This window comes from Molothrus ater, chromosome 9 (assembly GCF_012460135.2).
Source record: "Molothrus ater isolate BHLD 08-10-18 breed brown headed cowbird chromosome 9, BPBGC_Mater_1.1, whole genome shotgun sequence".
Classification (NCBI taxonomy): domain Eukaryota; kingdom Metazoa; phylum Chordata; class Aves; order Passeriformes; family Icteridae; genus Molothrus; species Molothrus ater.
Window position 1 is genome coordinate 477,965 of NC_050486.2, and position 20,868 is coordinate 498,832.

At 44.4% G+C, this 20,868-nt stretch overlaps 1 protein-coding gene across 2 annotated transcripts in view; it reads left to right on the forward strand.

Annotated features, from left to right (window-relative positions):
• The window catches only part of ATF6 (activating transcription factor 6), a 76,564-nt gene that overhangs the window by 50,975 nt on the left and 4,721 nt on the right, over window positions 1–20,868 (forward strand). For both annotated transcript variants that reach the window (XM_036387580.2, XM_036387579.2), the window contains exon 15: window positions 6,246–6,330. In XM_036387580.2, coding sequence (XP_036243473.1) covers window positions 6,246–6,330 — 85 coding nt within the window. The remainder of the gene's footprint in view (window positions 1–6,245; window positions 6,331–20,868) is intronic.

Here is a 20,868-nt window from a genome sequence, read left to right on the forward strand (position 1 = left end):
GCACAGAAATACAGGGATTGAAATGGCACTGGGGTGAAAAGGAACAATTCTGGCAAAAATGAAAGCAGAAAAACAATCTCTATTCCCACTACTTTTTGGAGCTTTCTTGTTCTGGGACAATCTTCTCCCCATCCATTAAAACCTAGAAAAGTAGTTAGATGCTATGATTAGGGGTTGAATTCTCAATTACAAACTCTCTTCTTTAAATGTGCTGCAAACTCAAACTGTGTTAATGTGTGCTGGCTAACATCAAGGTTAACATAGGTAGAACTGGTACAACTTCAAATTAAATTAAATGGCATTGTTAAACTCAAAGTGGTAAAGCTGCTCTCGGGATGTGCTGCCAAGAGTTGCTGCAGAGAGGCTGATACCTTGTGAAATTTTATTGTGGGGTTTCTGTGGGTTCCTTGCAGTCATTATCCCATTTTTCACCTGCTTCCATACTCTTCATGTCATGGATTCCCTGTAAGGATCCATGATGAGGTAAGTAAATCTCCTTGGATTTCTAAGAAAAAAAACTCAACAGATCAACTTTAAAAACAAGCCAGCTTTACTAAATTATGGTATGATGAGCTAGAGTGGTGGCTATGAGTCACAGTTTGTGCAGAGGTTTTAATTGGTTTCCTCTCTTTCTTTTTTTTTTTTTTTTTCTTTTCTATTCTCAAAAACATCCCTATGCTTTTCAGATTTCAGGGTCAGAAATGTTTCCTTAGGCACTTTCCCCTCTGCATTTCTGCCCAGTTTAACATCCACTGACGGTGAAGACAGTGTTTCAGGAACTTCTGGCATATTCAGATGGACCAGTGCTGCATCCAGCATGGTGTAACCTCAGGGCACTGGATGGTTGCCATCTCCCAAATGAATCAATAATGAAAATATACAGCCATTTCCTCTACAAGTTTCTAAACTTTCATACATGTCCTTTTTGAAATGCATGAGGAAACCAGAAATGCCAAGGCCTGACTCCCATTTACATCCTGCTCTGTGCTTTGCACTGTTGGGAGCTGCTGGGGTAGATGAGGATGAGCCTCTTGGCTCTGAGTGCACATTGGTGAGTTCTCTTCCCTGGGGAAGCCTCCTTCCATGTTTGGAGAGCTGCTGACATCCAGCCCTGCATTTCTGAGAATGGAGTTCTCAGGTACCATTTCTTGGCCAGGAATTGTGTGCCAAAGGCTGGGATGCTGCTCAGGGCCAGGTCATTGGCCTGTGTAGGAGAACAGGACAGACACATCACATCTCTGGTAACAGCAAAAAGCTGGAAAAAATGATCCTGAAATTTTAAAGAAGTGTCAAATCTGTAGTTTGTGGGGAAAAAAAAGCTGGCTCAGGGGCTCTGCCAACCCAGGGGTTTAAGAAGTCTAGCTCCTTGGAGTGTTGGTACTATGAATCAGTCTCTGAAGTGGCGTGCAGTATTGGGCCTGGGAGAGCATATTTTTGTTGCACATTCTTTGTACTGTCAAAAGCATACCTGTAAAGAGGGTCCAGTGTCATGTCAGACTCATAATCTCTGAGATGTTCAGAAAAAATAGGGTCAAAAGACAGTGCATGGATTTGATGCACAATTTTGGTATGATCAGAAAAGCACTTGTTTTCTGTCACTCACTAGGTGTGGTCAGATAGTGAACAGATATGGTTTTAAGCTGTCAGGAGGTGTTGAAAACTGCCAAAAGTTGTGCCATTAAAGAAAAACAGCCCCTCCATGGGATGTGGAGAGCTCCTCTGATGCCTTGTGAAGGCTGAGCCGGAACAGAGGCTGGACAGAGTTAAACAATAAAGCAGGGATTTATTAAAGGCCTCAATGGATCCACCTTGGGCAGCACAAGAGCCCAGCCAGGGCTGCACCCAAGATGAACGAAAATGGTCACAAAATGCACAAACAGTCATGGGGTCTCTCACTTTGATCAGTTCTGCTCCATTTGCATCTTGCAGTTCATTGTCCAATTCCAGCTTTACGGTTAGCAGTCCCCTCCTTCTTGTTTTTCTCTCTTCAGTCTATGTTGTTTGTGCTCTTGGGCCTGAGATTTGGGTGGTTCTCCTTGGTCCCAAGCTAGGGAAGGAATTGTTTTGTCTAGCTACTCTGTGAAGAGAGGAAGCTCAGAACTACACACTAAAGCAGCACAGAATATGAAAAATATAAAAGCTAAAACCTGAGGCATCAGCTCAGCCTGGGTCGGCAGCAGCTGTAATGTGGTCCTGGAATCACAGCAGGAAGATTCAAGCTGGAAGAGGTTGAGGCACACAATTCCCTGGGAGATTTCTTAGTCATAAATGGAGATGAAAAATGTCCAGCTCCAGTGTTTGTTCGCTGTAAGAAGCCTTGGGAAGCTGCTGGACAGAGTGACAGAGTGCCCTTTGGCAGGCCTGGCTCCTCTTGCCCCCTCTACTCTGTCAACTGCCTTTGTTGCAACATTCTAGCACAGAGCAGGTCTCCAAGGCCATGGTAAATCAAGGCAAATTACCAGAAAGCACATTAAAGTTTTCCTTTGGTATTTTAATCCAGTCTCCTCTGAGCTTTTATTGCTGTAAAGCAACAAATGTCACTTTGTTTTTGCAAAAGGTTTGTCAGAGATGAAGCTCTTAATGAAGAGCAGGGCTCACTGGGACATCTTGACAAAGTCTTTGTGGGAAGTGGGGCGGAGGCTGCGTCCTGGAGCCTTGGCTCCCATATGGATCACATCTGTACTTTGCAGGGTACATGGTCCACAAGCCCCCCAGAGGGGCCCGAGCCTCGGCAGCAGCATGACCAGCAGTGTTCACACAGGCAGATGTGCTAAATGTGCTCTAACAAAGCACATCTCAATCAAGAGTCCTTAATTAAGACCTCAGAAAAGCCTTTTGAAAAATACTTATCCATACCTAAGCACAACCACTAAGAAGGTAAGAAAAATCTAGGGGAATTGATTTGACAGAGAGAAACCCCTGGGACAGGAGGAAGGACAGCTCATGCTGAGAGTGCAGCGCCTTGTGGGGCTGGAAGTCCTCTCCTTTGTGTCCTGTGTCACGTGAGCTTCCCTGAAATGGCTGCCCCACTTCTCCAAACAGTCCCTGGAATATTTTCCTCTGTCGTGGGCATACTGCAAGGGTTAATTCCTGTGTGTTTCTGTCTCACAATGAAGCAGGAATGGAGGAGGTGCAGGACTGCTCCCTGGGAGGTGCTGTGGCTGATGGGATATGCATTGCAAAAGCCAAAACAAGCACTGTTGCCAGTTCTGTTAATTTAAAAGCCAAGAGTCCGGATTAGAGGTGATGGTAGTTTAAGAAACAAAATTAAATCAAAAAAACCCATGCCTAGCATTTTTTTCCTCTGTTTAATGAATCTTCATGGTATGCAGTGATGATGGTTTGTTTACATCCTTAAAACTATGAGAGTTAAAACCAATTTTTTAACAAAAAAAGAAAATGAAACCTAAAACGTCTCCATATTTTCATGCATCTAGGTAGGAGCGACTTTGGGTACCAAACCACATATCATAGACTGAGGCTGAAGCTGCAGGAGCAGCAGTATTTTTGGAATGTTCTAGCACAGTGGGACAGGATTTCCATTGCCATTTGGCTGTAGGGTTAGAGATACATGAAGCTCAAAAGCTTTATCCCTGCTGGAGCCCTGATAACACTGATCTGATACACAAGAAACCTCAGAATCCTTATTGCAGTCCCATGTGTTGTTGAGACTTAACTGAATTAAGGTAATGTGTTCGTGGCTGGATTTTTAGTATCTGTATCTGTATCTATCTGTCCATCTGTATCACAGAACTGCAGAGATGATCAAAAGAAAAATGAGAATGCTGAAGCAAGGATCTCATTTGAAATATTCTTTCCAGGCTGATATTTTTCCAGTCATTCTGCCAGCAGTCTCAGGTCTGCTTAGTCTGTTTAAACTGTCGTCTAAGTGCAGCTCCTGCTCCAAGCCAAAGCCGTCTGTTGTTGGGTAATAGTTCTGATTTATTCTGCCTCTGGTTGACACTCATGCTCCTGAGCCAGATGCTGACTTGCAAATTTTGCTTTTATTAATTTTCAGTTTTATACCATGTGTTAACATCACAAACAATATTTTAATTTAGGTTTGTTTTGGGGGTTTTTTGTCTACTGTTTAATATTAGGGATGAGTGTGACAGCCCCTTCTGGGATGCAATTCAGCATCCTTCAGAATGGCACATGATATTTTAGAAATGCATTCAAACAGTGCTTCTAAATGTCTGATATCTTCCAAATCACTAATCTGTACACTCATTTCTGTGGCATAGAATTAATTTTGTTTTGCTTTCAAATAAAAGGTTTGGACTGCTTGAAGACTTCTGGGCTTTAGAATGCTGTGGGTGGCTAACTAAGGTCAGAATATTTGATATTCTACAGCATACCCTTTGACTTCAGTGAAGAATGAGGGTAGTTAGGTAACTTGCAAGTTTGCACTGGTGCAAAATGCCTATGAAAGATAAAGATGATTTGAGAGATGGATACATTTCACCAATTCCAGATTTATAAAATGTCTCTTTGTAGATGGGCAGCTTCCAGACAATGGGTGCATCTTGCACATTAGCTCCTGTTGGCAGTCTGGGTTTAGAGCTTTTTGTTTGTCTGTTTTCTCCAGAGTTGCTGTTGAATCACTGGGAGGTTATGCAGCAACTCCAAAACAGGTTTGAATGCAACTGTAAAATCCTTGTGGTAGCTCTCAATACAATTTATACACACAGTAAATAAAGGTGCCATTATAAGGCAGCATAGATTAATGCACCAGTCTTCAGATAGGTTAGCAAAAAGCAGTTGCTATTTGTAATGACTCTCAGGTGATCATCTGTGCAGTACTTGTGGTTTGGTAGGTAGTGATGGACTCTCAGAAGCATTGAAAAATGAAAAAATCAAACAGTATAAGCATTTTTTTAAGTCTGCTAAAAATAGTCATCAAATTGTGGCAAGGGCATTGTTACAAAATGTAATTTAATGGACATCTTATCTTAGGCCTGTTCCTTTGGGAACATTGGATTTCAAGAAGAGTTTTTATGTAAGGTTCATTGTCTTAGTGAATGTTTTCTTAATCTTAAGTGGTTCAAAAGTGAAATGGGAATTACATACGTGATCTGAGAATTATACCAGAGTGGTTTTATAGTTTTGGTTACCAAGATGTTTTTTGCAGACATTTATTTAAGTAATGTTTTCTTCTCATGGTCAGTCATTTAGTGTTTTGGGGGAGGGAAATTTTTGATGGGAAAAAAAGAGAAAGATAGTGATATTTCTGCAATGTATCTACAGAATATCTTGACATATTTGACACCTAACTTTGTGTGTAACTCAGTTCCGAAAATCTTGCATATAACACTGTAGTGTTTATATTTTAAAATGGCAAAATTACAGTTACCCTGACATTAATAAATTAATGTATCCTGAAGGAAGTCTAATTCAGTTTGCCAAAAAGATAACCTTGCCCAAAAGTATGAGATGTTTGTATGGGAAAGCATGAAAGGAGAGCATCGAACTGGCTTAATAATATGGGAGATGCCTGGACCACAGCTTTTAAGGGATTGATAAGGGAAGAACCATATTTTTCCAGGCTGCAAGTTGAGCAGCTTGAGTTCAGCAACAGCACAAGAGCCCTGGAGAAAGGCTGTGTTTCTCCCTGCAGGCCAGGTCTGTATCCAGGGCAGGTCTGTTTCCTGCAGAGGCAGCTTCCACTGTCAGAGCCAGGGCAGTTTCTGCTGCCTTACAGCAGCGCCCAGGAAAGATCAGATACTAAAGCACAGCTTCACCATCCAACTTCCCTGGAAGGTGTTGTCAGCAGAGCTTGTGTTTCACACCCCAGTCCAGCTCTGAGCAGTGCAGTCCTGCTGCACAAGGCATGTGGTGTAGAGCTTCACAGAGCAAGATGACTTATATAGAAAGTAAACAGCTGTGCAAGTAAAAGCTTCAATTCAGCAAGGTCCTTAAACATATGTTTAAATATCATTGAAGTCAAGTTAAATTACTTTAATCATATACATAAGCACTCTGTTGAATGAGGGCTTAATAGTAGTTTGCATCTCTTTCAACATGATCAAGGCTTTTTCATATTTGCTGCATGCAGTAGGGATTTCTTCTTGGTTACACAGCATGAGCAATTGCTGTGACTTTTGGAAGACTCCCTCAACAATATGAATTTTCTGAGCTGTTGTAAACAGTACAGTGTGGAATGCCAGTAAGAGAGAATGGAAAGTCATTTTCCCAGCTCTCTGCTTTGAGAGTAGATTTAACACATCTTTTCTGCTGTTTTCCAGGACCACCTGCTACTGCCAGCCACCACACATAACAAGACCAGGAGACCAAAGATGTCTATAGTGCTGCCAGCTGTAAACATCAATGGTAAGTGCAAAAGAAGTAAGGGAACGATAAGAGAACAGTTTCAAAGAGATGTGACTGACTCATACATGAAAAGCAAACTTAGGCCAAATGTCTGTCATTACAGCTTTGCAAAAGAAGTCAAACTGATCATTACTGGGGTTTAGTTGCCAGGGTCCCTGCTGGAGCTGGAGTACTGGCAAATCTCCCATGCTTGGTCACCCAGACTTTGAGGAGAGGTGGGGACTTGGCCAGCAGTTGTGCATTGTGGCTCCTTCAAGGACGGGGAGGGTGCCATCCAGTCCTGGTGATTTGTACCCAGCTGATTAAGGGTTACATGAATGGGATTTAACCTCTCTAACTTGATGGCTCACAGAGCCCATGGAGACTGTCCTCATCTCCTCGTTTGGGTTCCTCCCACGCTTGCTTAGCAGGGCAAATTCCTTGGCCTTGCTGGTTTATTAGGATGCTGACTGCCTTCCCTGGCCCTCCTCAGCTGTTTACCACGCTGTTATACAACACTCAGTGTGAGTAGGACCTCTCAGCACTGCCTGGTCAGGATTAATAATCATCATGTTACGGTGCTGCAGGACAGCAGAGAAAACAGCTTTGCGCTGGGGCACGGGCTTATTAGTGCACAGAAATGTTCTGGGTCAGCATTTCAGTCCCACACGAGAGACAGGACATGACCTACTCAAATATATCATGAATTCAGATGGTGAGGAATTGCCAGGGTGGGACATGCCTTGGGACACAGGGTCACTGCCACATTCATCAAAGGCATTGAGAAACCTGGAGCAGTGTAAACTTTACTTTTTGAACAACTGTGCACATAATGCTTTTTTAAAACATCTGTCTTTTACAGTACATGTGAATCATAAGCCCAAATGTTATTGTTAAATCCCAGCATGCTGAAAACATTATCTGCTGATGCGAATTTCCATAAACTAAGAAAAAAAGAATCAGTTCAGGCTTTCAGCATTTTAATAATTGCACTTTCCCATGCAGTACAGCCGAGTGTGATAATCTGTACAGCTATCCTAGGGGAATTTTTATTAGATGTATCAAAATTATTTTTGGCATTTATCTGCCTGAAACTCCCTTTTTATGTCTGTTACAAAAATCCTTTTCTGGCTGACCTGCCCGCATGCGAGTGGGCACTTTATCACTGAAGTACAAACACTATTTCTAAATTACAAATTATTTCTTCGTAACATTTTACTGAGTCCTGTTTTTACTTGAAATAACTTTTCATTTGCTGGAGTAAATATAATTTGGAAAATACGCATCAGAATCCAGTGACAAATCTTATCCATAAATAATGAAACATTGTGAAATTATATTTTCATCAGTTCTTTGGGATTTTTTCTTTGGAACATCAGTATAATCCAGGAAATAAAAAAAATGTCCAGGGATTTGGGCAGAGATGTCGAAACAGATGAGACACAAGAATAGCATTAAGTAAACAACAGCATCAAACATGGGTTCCTCTGTGACACCCAGCCAGGTGTTGGGAAAAAAGTTACAAGACAAACAAGAGCCAGTAGGTAACTTGGCTTGATTTTCAGTTTGACTATTGATAACCATAGGAAATGATTCCCTAAAATGTTCTGTCTGGAGAAGAACCCATTTCTGTCCTTTGAGAAAATTGCTTCTCCACCCTTTTCTGCCTCTGTGGGGACTGGAGTTGATCTGCACAAGCATCTGGGACTTAGCTGACAGCAGAGCTTTCCTCCCAGCTGTCTGCTGTTCTTTTAAGCCCACCTTAATTCTTTGTGCACCTGCAGAGAGTTGGCTGCTGGAAAAGGACGAGTCTCCTTTGGAGAAATTGGCAAAACTTGCAGTGTAAGAACTTGTCCCCTGTTACCTGGTGCCTCAGCCAGATCTCTGTGCAAGAGGGGAAACCTTTTCTACTGCCACTTTCTTGCCCTTCTTTTTCACTGCCGCAACCCTGGCAGAGGAGATGACAGGAATAAAATGAAGGGGTCTTTGTTTTGAAGTTTTTTCAGAACTTCATCACTTGCTTGTGATCATTTGCATTGTGTACTAAAGTTTACCCATGACACTGTTTCCAAAGATGAAATACCTGACAGGGCAGTTGAGAACCAACCCTTTGAACTACTTGGACAGTCTTTTCCCAGCAGACAGTCACCCTTTTCTGGTCACACTTAGATTGTTCTGGTGCCTTCTGAGGCCCACTAGAGACTGCCTTTAGCTGGCTTGAGCCATTCCCACACTGGCTGCAGGGACAGAGAACAGGTATGGACAATGAGTACAGAGTGGAATGAGTTGTCCACTGCTGTCCTACATGGCTCTGCAAGACTAATCTGGCAGTTTCCATAAGTGTACAAAGCAGAGTCAAGGTTACAGCTTGAAGAGTTTTCTGGGAGGAAGGTGGCAGTCCTTGTGCTGTGAGGTAGTGACAAAATGTCAAGAGACAATCTTGTAATTGATGTGAACGTGCACGTGTGTGCAGTCAGTAAGATCAAAGTTTAAAAGGAGATCTTGTCGATTTTGTACAAGGCAATAGCAGTATGTTATTAATTTTCCAGGTGAAAACTTGCTTTCAAGTATTCAGTTGCTCTATGCTGGAAAAGAGTAAAAACAGCCATTACCTTGTAACGTGCCATGTGCTTCTTCTCACAGCCTGAATCACCCACGCCCCTCAGAGAGCATTAGGATAGAACCAGATCCTCACTGTCCGGGTGCACAGAAACATATTTGCCAATTTAAATATGTTTAGTGTGTTAAGATATGTTAAATATGTGTAAGTTTAATTTTTTCTAAGTACAGGAACTTGTTATACATTGTTACATGGTAATCCTCCGCCTCCTGCTCCCTTTTCCTTCTTCCTCCCTGGTCATAGCCCCTTTCCAAGCTTGCTAGGCCATCCCCCAGTTCACAGTCAGTGCTTGCTGGCACTCTTCCTTTTCTGCCTCCCCAGATGCTCTAGCAGTCCTTTGCCCTTGTGCCATGTCCCTGCTGGCTGCTGTCCCATGGTACAGCTCTGCCCTTGGCCCCTGCAGCCAGCCATGCCCAATTCTGACCTGCCTCTGCCCAGTGACCACATGCAGTACTCACAGAAAATCTGCCTGATGGTACCTAAGGGCCTCAGCATTGGTAAACCTGGAAGGAAATATGCAGAACTGGGGAGTCCTAGTCCCACTCTGTGTGGTTTTGGAGGCACCATTGGTGTGCCTTCCTGAGAAGTTACTCCAAGAAGAAATATCTTGCAGTTTCTCATGGGAATGAAAACTAACTGCAATCTACAGTTAAACTCAGGCTTTTGTTTTCAAGCAAGTCATGTTTGTTATGCTGGATTGCAGCTATTATTTTAGAAATCTAACTATGCACTTGAGACCAGTTAAGTCTCCAGTAGGTTTCATTCCTAAATTTGCTTTTATTTTAATTCAGAATGTTGTTGGCTCATTACACCAATTCCAAATTGACATATAGGCGGTGCCTTTCTTGAAGTTTAAGTGAAACCATCTGCCATTAGCCCTCTATTTATTTAACTGCAGCATGTTGCAACGTGGATCTTTGGATCCAAGTAACCTATAGAGAACAGTGTAGCTGAGCCACTCTGCCCACCCTGAGCACAAGCCTTCTGTGTCTGGAGCATGCCTGCAGCTCTGCAGCCCAGCACAGCCCAGCAGGACTGCTGCTCTGTGCAGCACACAGGAGTGAGGACAGGCAGTGCCAGAGAGCCACTTTGATGTTTGGCCCAAGAAGCCCCTTTCAGGAATGCAGTTCTCTCCCTGGGATTAGGTGAGGGACTCTCACAGCTTGCACTTGCTCTAGGTAGGAGCAGCTCTAAGTGTCTGTACAGGTGTGTCCTCTCCTTAGCAGCAACACAGAGACTAAAAAGGCCTTTTTTCTTCTTAGGATCCCTGTGCAAAACAGTTCCCTATATGTGAAAGTTTTTCCATCATTCACTTTCTTTAAACTGGGGGTTGGTGTCTGCACTCTAGGCGAAAACAAAAGTGAGAAACCTGATGAGAAAGCCCCTGGTGAAATCTAAGGCTCATTTTCTTGGAATTAGCAGCCATGACAGAGAGAGTTTTGAATTTTTTATAAATATTCTGGATAGGTCCTTAGTCTGATGAAGCCCAGTGGGGCTTGTCTTCAGTCTGCCTTTGAGATAGCTGTTTGTGTGACCCTCGATAACCTGACCCTCCTTAACCTTCTTAAGGAGCCCTCTTCTCCTAAGGGTTGCTTTTTGTCATGAAATCCAACAGCAAAATAATCTCCCAAAGGCAGAAATGGAATGGAATGCTGACTTCAGCAAAGTCCATGTGCTCTGTTGTGTTAGCCAATTTCTGATTCATGAGCAGTTCCATCAGCTTTCCTTCTTGCCATCCATCATCATACTGAGGTAACAGACTTCAAAAGTGCTCTGAAATAATATACGTTCTAATTAAAAAGGTGGAAAATAAATCTAGTGGTAAGGCTTTTTGATCAAAACTGGAGCGATTTCTGCCATCAGGCAGCATAATTATTTGCATTGCAGCTACAAAAAACCTCCTTTCAACTGCCAACCATGTGCAAGCAAGTCACAGATGTCCCAGGCTGGTAGCAAACTGTCTATGAAAAATCTGCAAGGCAAACAGAACCCACACAGGCTGAGGAGGAAAATAAAAACAAAAGCTCTTTGGGAAGTGACAATGGTCTGTAAGTTCCCATGTCTTAGGGTTGAATAAATAAAGTCTTCAACTTCCTCTGCCTTTCAGGGTCAAGCAAACAAAAGATGTGTTTCCTTTTTTCAGAGCAAGAAACAGAATTCGCAGTCAGTCATTGAGGAAGGTCTAAAATAGCATGTATCTGACCGAACAGCAGCTGCCTTCCCTGAAGGTTACTGCTTGACATTTTGGGAAGCCTCTTTCTTGCTTTGGATAGCTCCAGAGCAGTTTCCAGGAGGGTGATGGTCCCTGCTATCCATAGCTGTTGTCCCTCATTGTTCTCCCTGTGCCTAAAAGCCAAGTCATGGTGCCCATGGCTCCCTCTCACAGCTGCTGTCCTTGGCACCAGGCTGGGAAGCTCGTGCCACTCTCCCAGGTATAGGGGACACATCTCTTGGCTGCACAAGCATGAGATATAGAGATATTTCCCTCAGTGTTTCTGCTTTTTATCTGCATTTAACAGAAGGTGCTGAGAACTCAGCACAGCCTTACAAGATGTAGTGTGTGACCAGAAGACTCTGGAAGTTGTGTATGTGGGATTAGAACCTAGATGTGAGATGAAAGAAGGGTGACTGCTAAGGTTTTTCAGGAAAGTCACCTGGGAGTCCATCAAGTTCTCTAAACAGGATGTAGGGAAATACATCTAAGAATGTCTCCAATGCTATCATTCCAGTCATTTTGTAACTGCCATTCTTTTGCTTCTTGAGCTGCCAGTTGAGGAATAGAAGTCATTTGGTGAAGTCAGAGGAAGGAAGAGTCAGAGGTGTGATTAGACCTCACTGCAGCAGCTGATTCCTGAGCCTCGGCTGGGACAGAGGGAGAGCCTGCAGTGTCCTGTGTGCAGCCATGGGCCAGCACCATTACTGTGGTTCTCCTGTAATTAGGAGGATTTTCCAATGTCAGAGATGTACCTCTGCTCCCGTGCTCTTGTAAAGCTGTGCTGCAGAGGTCAGGATTGGAATGATGGCAGAACATTGTTTAACAAGAAATTTTAACAACAGATTTTAATAATCTTGTAAGATGCTGCTATTCGTGTTTCTGTTCTCAAAGTCACGTAGAAGTGCAGTTTGTCAAAACAAAATATTCCTCAAACTTTCCTACATTTCTTTGAATCAGAATTGATCATTGCCTAGATTAAATCCTAAATAAAAGTTTTCAACTGTTACCTTTGAAAGGCTTTGCTCTCCCCAGCCATGTTTGTTAATACGTTGTCTTTGACAGAAGGGAGGAGATTAAATTATTTTAAAAAGTAAGAAAGAAATCATTCAAGAATCTGTGCGCAAAAGTAATGGAATCTGTGTCACTTGAGTTCATGTTTATTTATTTAGACAGGAAACGAACAAGAAATGAAATCATGAAGGCTTATTCCCTAATGAATTTTCATAACAAGTTGTTTACCTAAATTACTAAATGAGTAATCTATTTTTATGCATTCAAAAGAACAGGAAGGTTATTTCAGAGGATCTTCAGTGCCTTTTGCCCCTTAATTAATACAGAAAAGAGTATCTCATGGGTTTTGCTAGAGCAGGCCAAGCCCCAGCGTGCCTGGTGCTCTCTGTGCAGACAGGGTACTGCTGCAGATGGCTTTGTGCTGGGAACACACCGTCTGCCAAGGGGGCAGAGAATTAGTCATAAATTAATTGGACTTCGTATTTAGTATTTCCAATGCCAGTGTTGAGTTGTTACAGCAGATTTTTTTTTCCATAGGAATGATACACTTCTGTAAAATACACAAAGTATAATTAAAAAGAAGCCTGTGCCATAGGCTGGCAGCACGGATGCCAGTGTGGGGTTGCAGAGTTGGTTTGAAATGAGCATGTGTGTGTCTCCTGGATGTTTGTTAGCTCTGCATGCTGGTGCTGCTGTGGGCGTGTGCTCTTCCAAGGCTCACAGAGACCACTGTGCTGAGAGCTATGCTGCAAAGCAAAGAGGGAACTTTCACCCCAATCTGTGAGGTTACTGTTGCCATCATGGCTATGTTATGCTATGTGCCGGATGTTGTAATTCTAGCCTCCAGCCCAGCCAATCTGCCTTAATGTATCTTCAAATGTTGTAAATTCAAGATTATATAATTCCTCTTGGTGTGAAATTATAGGTGGCAAACAGTTTTATGTTTGTGATACGTAGGCCAACTCTGGTAACTCTCTATTTCTGCAGTGATCTGAAGCATAATTACCCATAATGAGCTCACCCTGTAAAAACATGAAAAGCTGCAACAGAACTGGTAGAGGAGGTTCACATTTATGAGTTCTGTCTTGAGAACATCACTGGAGTAAACCTAGAGACTGGTGAAAACAGTCTGAGAGAGCCTGTTGGAATGTTTGGGTTAGTCTCTAAGGAGACTCCTGCCAGCAGGGCTGGGAGGCTTTTCCCTGCTCCTCAGATCCTGGGTCTGTCCTCCAGGCTGCACTTCCCTCACCTCTTGATACAGCCCACCTCACCCCTGGTGTTTCCTGATGTTCTTCCTGGGCGTCTTCTGGCCTTGGAAACTATTTGAAAAACACATCCTGAGTTCCTGAAGGACATTTTTGCTCATTCCCTACTTCATAAAGTAAATCATCTCCCTCCATCCTGCCTGAGTCTGTAGCAGCTCCAGAGGAGCAGGCTGTGCTATATCCACGCCTAGCACAAACACCTTCTGGGTGAATGTAGATGAAGAAATGACTGCCAGCCCCAGCTGCCCCTCTCCATGGGAAAGGAGGCACCCCTGTATCAGAGCAGGACTTGCACATGAAAGCTGTAAATCTCCTGTTGCTGTAGCTGGGAGACAGAAATGTTTGCAAGGGCCATGTCTCTTTATGAGCACGCTGCGTTCACTCAGGCTCTGCAGTGCTTTCATCGGTGCCTGACACATGCACTGAGTCACAGAAGCTCATGGGCAGGAGAGTGCTCGCCCCACACAGACAGAAGATGGTGTTAAAAATACTCTTCTACAAGCAAGAGCTGATTGCAGTATCTAAATAAATGAGGTAACTTTATGTACTCAAGTTAGACAGGTGGAAAATTCGGCTCACTCTTTGGATACCGTCCAAGCTATAAAGACATTTCAACTGTAAGGGAATACAGGCTCTCACTGGCCTGCAGTCTTAAATCAGTGACACACTTTAACACCAGGATACAAGTGATACTGGGTGATACGCAAGGTCTATGTCAATGCAAACATGATGTTACCTCTTGAAAATAAAAATTTAGTCCAGTAGTTAAATTAATTTTATCAATAAGTGCCTGCAACTTGAAATGCCACAGTTCAAAGGTAGGGGCTAAATAAAATGGAAAAACATTAAAGGAAAAACTAGTGGGGTTAAAATGCTGACAAATGAAGATTGATTAAAGATTAAAAGCTCATTGCAAAAATCTTCAAAAGAAGACTAAAAAAATACGATGGGCTTAAGTAACGCATTAAAGTCAATCCATAGAAGTAAGAAGGTATCTTTTAAACAATGGACATTGTAGCCAAATGAGAGAATAGGAAAAAAAAAGAGGATAATTTCTGGCAGACTAAATGTCAAACCATAAGAAGTTAAGCCAGAAAAAGATACTGAGCAACATCATGCCTGAGGTGTAAAAGAAATAGTAAAAATATTTTTGAGAGGAGGCTTGCCAGGAAGTCTCTAGTGCCTGTGGAGGACCAAGGTGTTAAGGAGTACTTAAAGTGGAAATCAGCACTGCTGAAGGAAGGAGTAAAGTGTTCTTGTGCTGGTATTAACCACTGAGGCTGTATAAATATCAGGCAGGTGACAAATAAGGCAAACTTTTAAAAAATTACTTCAACCAAAGTCTCAGTTTTGCACCACTTGACAGAATCTGTGAGAGTTGAGTGTGTCCTGGTACATGCAACAGATTGGGAAGAAAGCACAGCTCCTGCAGAGGAAAGCCCTACCTTAGTGCTCCATTGGAGGCCCCAGAGGGAGAGTGAGTGAGGATAAGGGTGCTCCCTTCAGCACAGCAACATACAGAGTGTTCAGAAACCTTGGGAAAATATGATTCTTTGAGACTGCTGAAAGGAAGCAAGCTTTTGTGGGACAAGAGGGAAGGCTCACTCACAGATTAGTGTCCCTCTAAAAGGTGGAAACAGATGGTCTCATTTTGCAGTGAAGGGGTTGTTACCAGTAGTTTCATACACAGGTCTGTGCTGGGGAGATGCCATGGCTCTCAGTCCCTGCTGCACTCAGAGGGAACAGTGCCCTGGTCCTGGGACAAGCCCTCCAGCCCTAGTTCTTGAAAGAAGCCTTTACTGGAATGCCTTTCTAGGCTACTCTCCTGTGTGCAGTTTAATGTCTTGTAAAGTGGATAGGTCTGGATTTGCAGGCAGTGTGGGAAGTTTGTTTATCCTTTTAGTGCCTCCCAAGTGGGCATGGGATAGTTCTGACTAAGAGCATTGCTCTTCCTCTAGCCTCTTTCTTCACTCCCTAGAGTTTCCTGTGCAGCAGAACTCCTTACCCATGTCTTTGTTTTCTCTTTGGGTTTTTGCTTTTTGTCATTAGCATTGTCACAGATGGTTAGATTTTAAATAGGGTCATCCTGCAGCAATGCTACCCTGCCAACAACACACATATACACAGCCAGAGCTGTCAAAAATGTCTCTCTTTTTCTGAGAAATACTCCATCTGAGGGAATTTTAAATCAAGTGCCTGCGAGGGTCAACACTGATGAATCTGATCTTCTCTTCCTGAGGTGACCATTGGCTCCCTCTCCAAAACGATAGCAATCACACTGAGTCCCCACTGGGCCATCTCCTCAGTAGCTCATGTTCTTTCTCTTAGAGAAAGTGATGCAGTATGAAAGATTGAAAAGGGAGGTGGGCACTCCAGTGGGACACGGTCCGTGGGAAGAGCCAACTTTCCTTCCCTCTCCCTGAGACTTCCCAGTCTAGAGCAGGTACTAGAAAGCACCAGCTGGCCCAGATTGGCCACTGACCACATTGCTCACAGGTGCTGCTGGCCTCTTCCAGAAACCACACAGTGGTATAAGCTAAGGGCAGGTGATGCTCCTCACCCACAGCAGTGCCAGACTCACTGGTGGCTCCGTTATTTACTTCAGAGGCCACTGAGAGCTTGTTTCCTCTGGTTTTCTTGCTTACCTCTCGTGCCTGTGCATATCTCCCTTGGATGACCCCTGACACCACTGCTCCAATGGATTGGGCATGAAGAGAGAGACCCTGTCTCCTGCTGTCAGCTCATGGCTTGTCAGGGTGAGTTTGATGGTGTGGATCCAGTGTTTCTGTACTCCTAGAGATGCCTGGCTCACAGTTGGAGAGGAGGTAAGAGACCTGGAGACTGAAATGCCAGGATCTCACTTAGTCTGTGCCCAGGACTGAGGACAGCTGAGTTCACAGAGGTGAGACCACTGCAACTGCTCTGTTTGGGAGTAGTTCCAAGTGGAAATTGGCTTTTAAAAAGGGAAGTTATTTGGGTCACACTATAACTTTCTCCCTTGCCTCAATCCTGTCCAACAATCCAATCTGTAAATGTTTTAGCAATCCTGCTGCGTGGTTGCAGTGAACGTATTTTTAGTCTGTAATACTGCTTCATTTATATACTTATTTGGTAGTGTATACCAACCCTTCAGATGGAAACATTGTCCAGATGTGCTGGTAGGACAGTCAGGGCTTCTCAACGGAGATGAGATGGAAGATTGCTGCAGTGACAATGTAGAGAGAGCCCTGTGAGTTATGTGTGGGGACAGCTGCAGCCCTTCAGCAGGCAGTGCAGCAGAGTGCAGCTGGTGCCTTCAACTCCTGAGGCTCATACTTTCTGAGCCCTGCTACCCTAAACATAAGCTCTGGATTGGGCAGGTTACAATAAAAACTATTTGGATAATTAGATGCTAAATCATTCCTAAAGCTAAACTTTATCATTGTCAGCTTGGTGCAGCTCGCACAAAGCTCCCAGGTGCTGGAGCATGTTAGTGGCTCTTTGAAAGCTGCCCTGGTTTCTGCTGCTGTGAGAGATGGGCTGTAGAAGAGGCTCCAAGTGTAGATTAATGCTGACACAGACTGGTAATTCCCTCTTTAGAAGGAATTGTGGAAAGTACAGAGTGTGAGTAGCTGTTCAGCGAACATGGCTTTAATAGAGTTGGGTGGGTTTGGATCACCTTACACAGGGGTGATTCACTGGCTCCTATTTTGACATCAGTTAAACTGGTTCCATGGATAGCAAAGTCACCTTCTGCTCCCCACCCCCCACACAAGGAGGGCATGATTCTCTCTCCTTATTGACAAAGACAGGTAGTTAAATAAGGACGGGGTAAGTGATTGCCCTCCATGTACCTTAGCAGGAGTAAGGACATGTAGTCCAGATCTGTGTGGCTGACAGCACCTTAAATGTGTGTTCAGTGAGCACAGCAGATACAGAGCCAGGCAGGTTCTGACCATTTAAAGTCACCTACTCAGAAAGCAGCCAGTAGGTACTGGCACATGGGTTATCTGCTTCAAAGGCAGCTGGGGCCTTAGACGAGGGTCTGAGGACTGAGGACCTCACTGAATGATAGAGTATTGGTCCCACTGAGTATTTTTTTGGTAATACACTGTGATATTGCCTAGAGCAAAGTAAAATTTATAGTTCTGGTAGAATAAGGCTCTATAAATGTACATATGGCATGAGTGCACCTTCAGAAAGCTGTAAAACCTTTCCATGGTGTTTGAAACAGTCCAGCAAGCTCAGGTGGCCTTTCAGGGGAGCTCTGTTTCAGTTTCTCTGCAGACACCAGTTTTCACAGTGAACATTTGCTGCAGCAAAGCTTTTTGGGGAAGATGTAAGTAGGAAAGGATAAATTATCTAGAATTACATCTTCTTTCAGACAGATGTGTCCATAGGGCCAAACAGCCTGATAATATGTGTGAAGTTGAAGTCTGTGGAAAGAGCAGACATCACCATTTGTTCTTACTAACTGCAGAACAAAAGTTTCATTGCCTGCCTTTTAAGCCCTCTGCCTGTCTTCTTCCTTTCTCTGAGAGAGTATCTCCCATAGAAGTAGGTGCTCAATCTCACAGACATTTGAACAGCCAACTGACTGATGGATGTCAGTGCTACTGAGGGAAGAAGGAGGATTTTGGTTTTATGGCCTTTTCAGTAATACAGTTTTAAAAATATAGTGCTTCAAATATGAAGACAATCTTCTATCATCCTCAATATTTTTTAGCAGTAGTTAATGCCCTCAGCCCTATTTGGTTTTGGTTTGGACTGCAGACTTCAGCTTTCATCTGTTGGATCTTGCAACATGATTATTTTTAGAGAGAGAGCAGCACTGGGATTTAGGTTTCTGTTCCCTAGACCAAGCTCATGCTGGGAGTTTGGTACAGCCTGCAAGAGCCAGTAAGGCTCTTTGGGAAAGTGCAGTCAGAGCTGCAACGCTTGGCACAATTACCTTTGCTATTAATTTGAAATAGTCAGTCATCTGAAGCATGGCTTTTAAAGCTGTTAACAAATAATTAACTGCAGCACACGCTCTTGGCCCAGCAAGGATAGCTTGTTTAGCCTGAGTCTGCACTGTGTGAAAAACTGTATGTTCTGAACTTCAAAGAGGAGCAGTAAATCTATTTATTGATCTATCTCTCTATTAATCTATTATTAATCTATCTCTCCTTTACAGGAGATCTGTTTTCATTTACATAATCCCACAAAATATCAGTCATTAGTAATTCAGGACAGTGAAGATCACTGTGTGTCAGCGTTGCCCTTGGGCAGCCCTGCGTAACGCACACTGGCAGTGCTGACCTTCCAGCCAGCACCTGAGCAGCAGGCAGCAGCCTGGGGCTGCCACTTCTGCTTCACAGACACCCTGCTACCTGTGCCTTGCTGGGAGGGCTGGTGGCTGTGTGCTCAGCAGGGCAGTGTAGGCTGGTCTGAGCTCTGGTTACACATGCTGACCCCTCCAGGAATCAGCCACAGGCACCTGCTGAGCTCAGTGCTGGGCACGGCCCCTCTGGAAACCCACCCTCTGCCCCTCTGGTGCCTCCAGATGTTGGTACTGCATGGGAGGGGAAGGAGAGAAAGCATGACAAGGCTGTTTTTGAATGATCTGACACAGGAATCACCAGGCAAAATCGTTAGCTTGTTCTGGGAATCAGATCAGACGATGGAGTCCAGTGGAGAACCCACAACTCGAGGTGCGGTGTTTGAGGAAGGGGCTGACCACAGCTCTGGTCAGGAGTGGGAACTTGCAGCTTACAGAGGGGCAGGGCCAGAGGACCAGGAGTGAATGCAAGTGTCTGTGGAGCTCTGGTACCCAAGGGCTTGATAGGCAGCTGCTCCTCTAGCCTTTCCTTAAAAACTCTTCATCATGAAGATCCTCTCATGTCCCCAGGGTACTTTCATTCAGGGCTTGCATTTCATTATCATTAGAAACTTGGTCAAAGTTGTTTCTCTTGCAGTCGAGCTGTTGTTTCTAATCCTGTCATTCTGCTGGCTTATCCACAGTGATCCTCTGCAGTCCTCAAGGTTTTTCTGTAGTACTTCTGCCTGGCCCCATTTTTACCCATTTTCCAGCTCTGGCTGTGGTTGAAATGCATTCTGAAAATTTTGGACAGCTTCTCTCTTTTATCAGAATTGCAGTCTCGTCCAATCTAGCCACTCCAAGGTCATTGGAATCTCTCCAGTTTAGCATCTTCCAGAAATCTTCTAAGTATGCTGTTTATTCCTCATCCAGATCATGAAGCAGTTTAATGGCGTTGAGCTCAGGACTGAGCTGTGTGGAATCATTTTTTGCAATGACAGTGAGCTAGTTTTCCCAAACAGGGGCTTGTGCCAGCTGTACTCAGGTCACGTTCGCCTGTTGTTCTGCTGGGACCATCACATGGGCATTCAGAGAGCATCAGCCCCTCCCTGAGCTGGGGTGGGCTGGGTGTTCTGGGGCTGCCACTGCTTTCAGACCCCTCCTTAGAATGAAGCTGGTCCAGGTGCCTGGCAGCAGCACCAAGCAGTTACTGTGGTGTCTGAGGAACATCCCACCTCCTCTTCTGTGTCTGTTTGGAGCTAAGGGTAATGAGAAAGGCTGCTGGAAATGCCTGTAGTGGGCATCGAGCCATTCCCACTGCTGCCCTCACCCCTGTGAGATGAAAGCCTTTGCAGAGGTTTTCTGCAGCAGTTCAATGCCTTCACCCCAAAAAGGGAAAGAATCAGATGTTGATTTCAAACCTGCCTTTAACTCCTGGGCTAACTCACAGGCCGAGGGCAGGATTTGGGTATTTTGTGAATGTCTGTGGGGGGGTGTGTGCATCCCCTGTGTGCCTCCTGGCCAGAGAAGCTCATCATGGGAGTGATTCATCCCAGCTCTCGCCGCTGTGGTGGACTCAGAAGACACAGCTCCTCCTGCCATGGGGTAGCATAGCTCTGGCTTACTTAATCCTGGCACATTTTGTTGGGAGGGAGCTGTGTCAGCACAGCTGGATCGGGATCCCAGCTGGTCAGAATGGCCTGGGCTGGTTCCCCAGTGCCACCCACACAGCACAGCTCCCTGCCTTGCCTGGGCAGCCCTTGGGATTGCTGTTCTCCTCTGTCTTGTGCAATGCCCAGAACTTAATGATAGCCCTCTATGCTGGCTGCCAATAGTCAGGGAAGCTCACTGCACTATCAAGATGTTTTCCTGTGGCCCTGGCCACCATCCCATCCCACCTCACCCACTTGTGGCTTTGGAGCACTGTTTCTCCCATAGCTGGGGTTCCATCCAACTACAGCATGAGAGGTGAGGAGTTGTTTCCAGCTTGCTGTGTCACAGGGAGCCCATCTGTGCCCATTTGCTGGCTCCAGGCTCTGTGCCCTTCAGCTTCCCCTTGTGCCCCTCTGCTCCCCTTCCCAGCCCCCTCTCCTGAGTGGCACCAGCAGCCCAGCTCCCTCTGCTGACTGGTCCTGAGCCTGTGGGTGGGAGCCAAGAGCACCTCCAAAGG